The 3,514-nt window shown below is 36.1% G+C and overlaps 1 protein-coding gene across 1 annotated transcript; it reads right to left on the reverse strand.

Annotated features, from left to right (window-relative positions):
- Nucleotides 1–770: 770 nt before the first annotated feature.
- On the reverse strand, nucleotides 771–2,765 carry LOC124822990 (AAA-ATPase At2g46620-like). The gene has a single exon (XM_047295104.2). The coding sequence runs from the start codon at nucleotides 2,488–2,490 to the stop codon at nucleotides 1,060–1,062; it is 1,431 nt and encodes a 476-aa protein (XP_047151060.2). The 5' UTR covers nucleotides 2,491–2,765; the 3' UTR covers nucleotides 771–1,059.
- Nucleotides 2,766–3,514: the final 749 nt, after the last annotated feature.

The following is a 3,514-nucleotide window of genomic DNA, read 5'->3' on the forward strand; positions in this document are numbered from 1 at the left end:
ATGTAATAATTACAATCAATATTTTATACTGTTTAAGTTTCTATAAAGACTTAGTATCGTTTGAATTAACAAACTCAGTCTTGATGTCTTTATATATAAATTTTTCCACAATCAATTTTGGTCCTTTTATAAAATATGAGATTATGATGAATATGAATTGTCACATGTAAATGTCATTTGAGTGACGTCTTCAAATCATAAGTATTTAAGTAACTGTTTAAGTCAAATAAGTTTTCAAGTGAATGAAGTCATAACTTTGTATTAGATTTTGTCCCAACATTTTGTTTTTTTCTCTAGAGACATAACATCTTAATGTGGATCTTTTCTTATAAAAGATAATGTCTAATTAACACATGAATGGTAAACATCTTTGATACCGTTATCGTAATCATATAATAAATTTTTTTTCAATATATTTTTTATTGTATTTTAATATAATGGCTATATTTCAATGATAAGCACTTGGAGAATTAAGAAATTAATCACCAAAAGAAATGTCAAGGTAAGTAATTTTAAAATGATTAAATTTTTCAATTAATCTTCTCTATTTATCAGAAATTTGAAAATGATTTTCCTTCATTAAATAAGAAATTAGCTTTACATTCTATGATATGTGAAGATAGTTTGAATTCATTACCATAGTTTTTTCCAAAATATTCAATATGTACTTTCTTTTAAAAAAAATTATTATTAAGCAGGTTAAAAATAATAAATCAAATTATTTTATGACAGAACAAATAAAGAAAATATGTAATACTTTTTCGAATGTGAAATCTATACAATTGACTCATTTATTAAAATTATAGTAATAAACTTTACAATTGAGTAGTTTTCTTTTGCAGGCTAAGTTTCTATCTATTCTATCCTTAAATTTCTACAATGTCACTAAAGATATCCCATCCCATTGGAAATAAATTAAGAGGGAACACTATGGATACTTTTCGGTGAAGTATCCTATCAAGAAAACATTATTATTATTTTTTAATTAAAAAGAAAAAATAAAAAAGAGAAATTTCTCTTTCGGCTTTATTTTTTTTCAATTTTTATCTATTGTATGATCTATGGGCCAAGGGGTTGAATTTTGGGGTAGTTTGTTCTTCTGCCGTTCCGTTTTTTGAAGAAACCATAAAACTTCCGCGAATCTTTAACCGTAAATAACTCGTCCCCACCAAAGGATGGTACGTCCACGTCATCAACCCCTGTCTGCCGTCCAATCATCTCCGCGTACTTTCTCCCATCACCGTCCGATTGGAGCGCCCCGATTACCGATTTTATGGCCCGACTTGGCGAGTTCCGGTTCGCGATCATCAACTCGCTGATCTCGGCGGGGCTGAGACTAGCGCCCTGCCGGAAAATATCCTCAACCTGCGCGAACAGCTTGTGCTCCCTCACACCGAGGTAGCTGCTCGCAAGCGTCTTGAATGCCGAGAAATCGCAAACCGGAAAGTGGATGTGCACGTCGACCCGACCCGGCCGCATCAAGTTCGGGTCCACCCACTCCTTGCTGTTCATCGTGAACACCATCACCCTCTCCTCACCGCAACACGCGCTCAGAATCCCGTCCATGAAGCTCTGGATCCCCCTCACCGTGACCGCAGATTCCGTTTGCGGTTCGAGAAATCGGTCGAGATCCTCTATCACAACGATCGACTTCGCCGTCGTTTCCATTAGGAGAAACTTAAGATCCGAATCGCAGCGAATCTTCGAGAGGTCCACGTCGTACACGTCGTAGCGGAGAAAGTTCGCCATCGCAGCGACGAAGCTCGATTTTCCGGTGCCGGAGGCACCGTACAATAGGAAGCTCCGCTTCCACGCGCGGCCGAGTTTACGGTAGTATTGCTTCGCTTTGAGAAACGATTCGATATCGGATTTGATTCTGTTCTTGAGATCCTTCTCCATCGCTATCGTTTCAAAAGTCGCTGGATGAGTGAACGGAACTGATCTCCATCGCGTTTCTCCCCTGCTGCCTTCGCCGGCCGCGACGTTCATGAACAACCGCAAATGGCGCTTCCTTTGGTTCTCCATCTCTTCGGCGACGGTATTGATATGGCGGAGGTACTGGCGGAGGATTCGGCGTTTATCGGTTTTTCTGATTTTGAGAACGAAGGATGAAATCCGGTCCGGTTGGGTTTTTTGTTCGAACCAGAAGAGTGTGGCCCCGAGAAAATGGTCCTGGATGGTTTGATTTGGGTCGAGGCGCAAAACGATGTCGTTCTGGTCGTGACCGGAAACGAGATTGGTGAAGTCAGCGTCCTCTAACGAAGGAAGAGAATGCAAATAGAGAGAAACTTTGCGGTGAAAGTGATTCCGTTGCATGGCGTCGTTGAATTCGGGAACTTTGAGGAACTGGTGGACGTGGAACCAATCCTGCACCCTTCTCAACACTTTTCTCATGCTCTGTATCAATCCCGTTTTGAACAGCAACCATCGAATTACGAAACCTATGACCAAGCTGAGGATCACCAGGAATACGGGGTTGTAACCACTCATGACGACAATGATATTGTGTGTTGGATTTTTTGGTTAGAATAAAGAAAGAAAATCACATTTGCATTTTGGTAGAGGAATTGGCAGTGGAATGTGTGAAGATTTAGACAAAGAATAGGAGAAGGAGAAGAAAGAGTTATGTGGTGTCGAGGATAATGGATAGACTCTGTAATTGCTTGCTCCTCCTTAATCTTTGCTTGCAGCTAGCTACGTGTTATAATTCTATTCAATTCAACGTCTACGTGCTTCTTCTTCTTCTTCTTTAACTCAATTTTGGATTTCCACGTTGGGGTTGAGACCTCAATATATAGCACATTGTGTCACGAAATCTTTTTATTATTTTTCTTTCAACACGGAATTAGGTGAAATAACCATTACACTTGTTTTCCTTTCAAAACTAATGATTTGTTTTATTTGCCTGGCATCCAAACCAAAACTTCAATTTTGTTTCATTAATTAGCCAATCAGCTTCTGCCACGCCGCTAGCCATTTGCCACTTATTCATAATAGATAAATAAATTAAATTTATAATTAATTATGTTCATTATTCTTTTCCAATAATATGAAAATATATTGAGTCAAACAGTCAAACCTTATTTATACAAAGAGGAAGATGTATTAAAGAAAAAGTTAGAGAATTTTCTATACAAGATTTCCATGTATATTAAATTGACCATCTATGATAAAATTGAATAATTAATATTTATTGTGTAAGAAGATAATTCACATTTTTTTTTCTCAATTACGCGTATAGCTTCCTTACCGGGTATATTTGCCTAAAGCGTGAAAGATGAAAAAGAGATACACACAATAATAAAACTAATAATAGGTAAATAAAATAAGTAAGTTTAAGGGCCTTTTTATAACTTATATTTTTAAGTTTTCAATTCAATCATGAAATTCTTCAATATTATTTTATTTTAGTTCGATTTATTTATATATATATATATATATATATATATATATATATATATATATATATATATATATTTTTTTTTTTTCGGAACACAACTTAAAATAGAATGTA

This window comes from Vigna umbellata, chromosome 11 (genome assembly GCF_029865625.1).
Source record: "Vigna umbellata cultivar VRB3 chromosome 11, Vumbellata_1.0, whole genome shotgun sequence".
Classification (NCBI taxonomy): Eukaryota; Viridiplantae; Streptophyta; class Magnoliopsida; order Fabales; family Fabaceae; genus Vigna; species Vigna umbellata.

What these genes read in the sequence shown, in the direction of transcription:
- LOC124822990 (XM_047295104.2), bottom strand. Translation starts at nt 2,490, where the DNA reads ATGAGTGGTTACAACCCCGTATTCCTGGTGATCCTCAGCTTGGTCATA.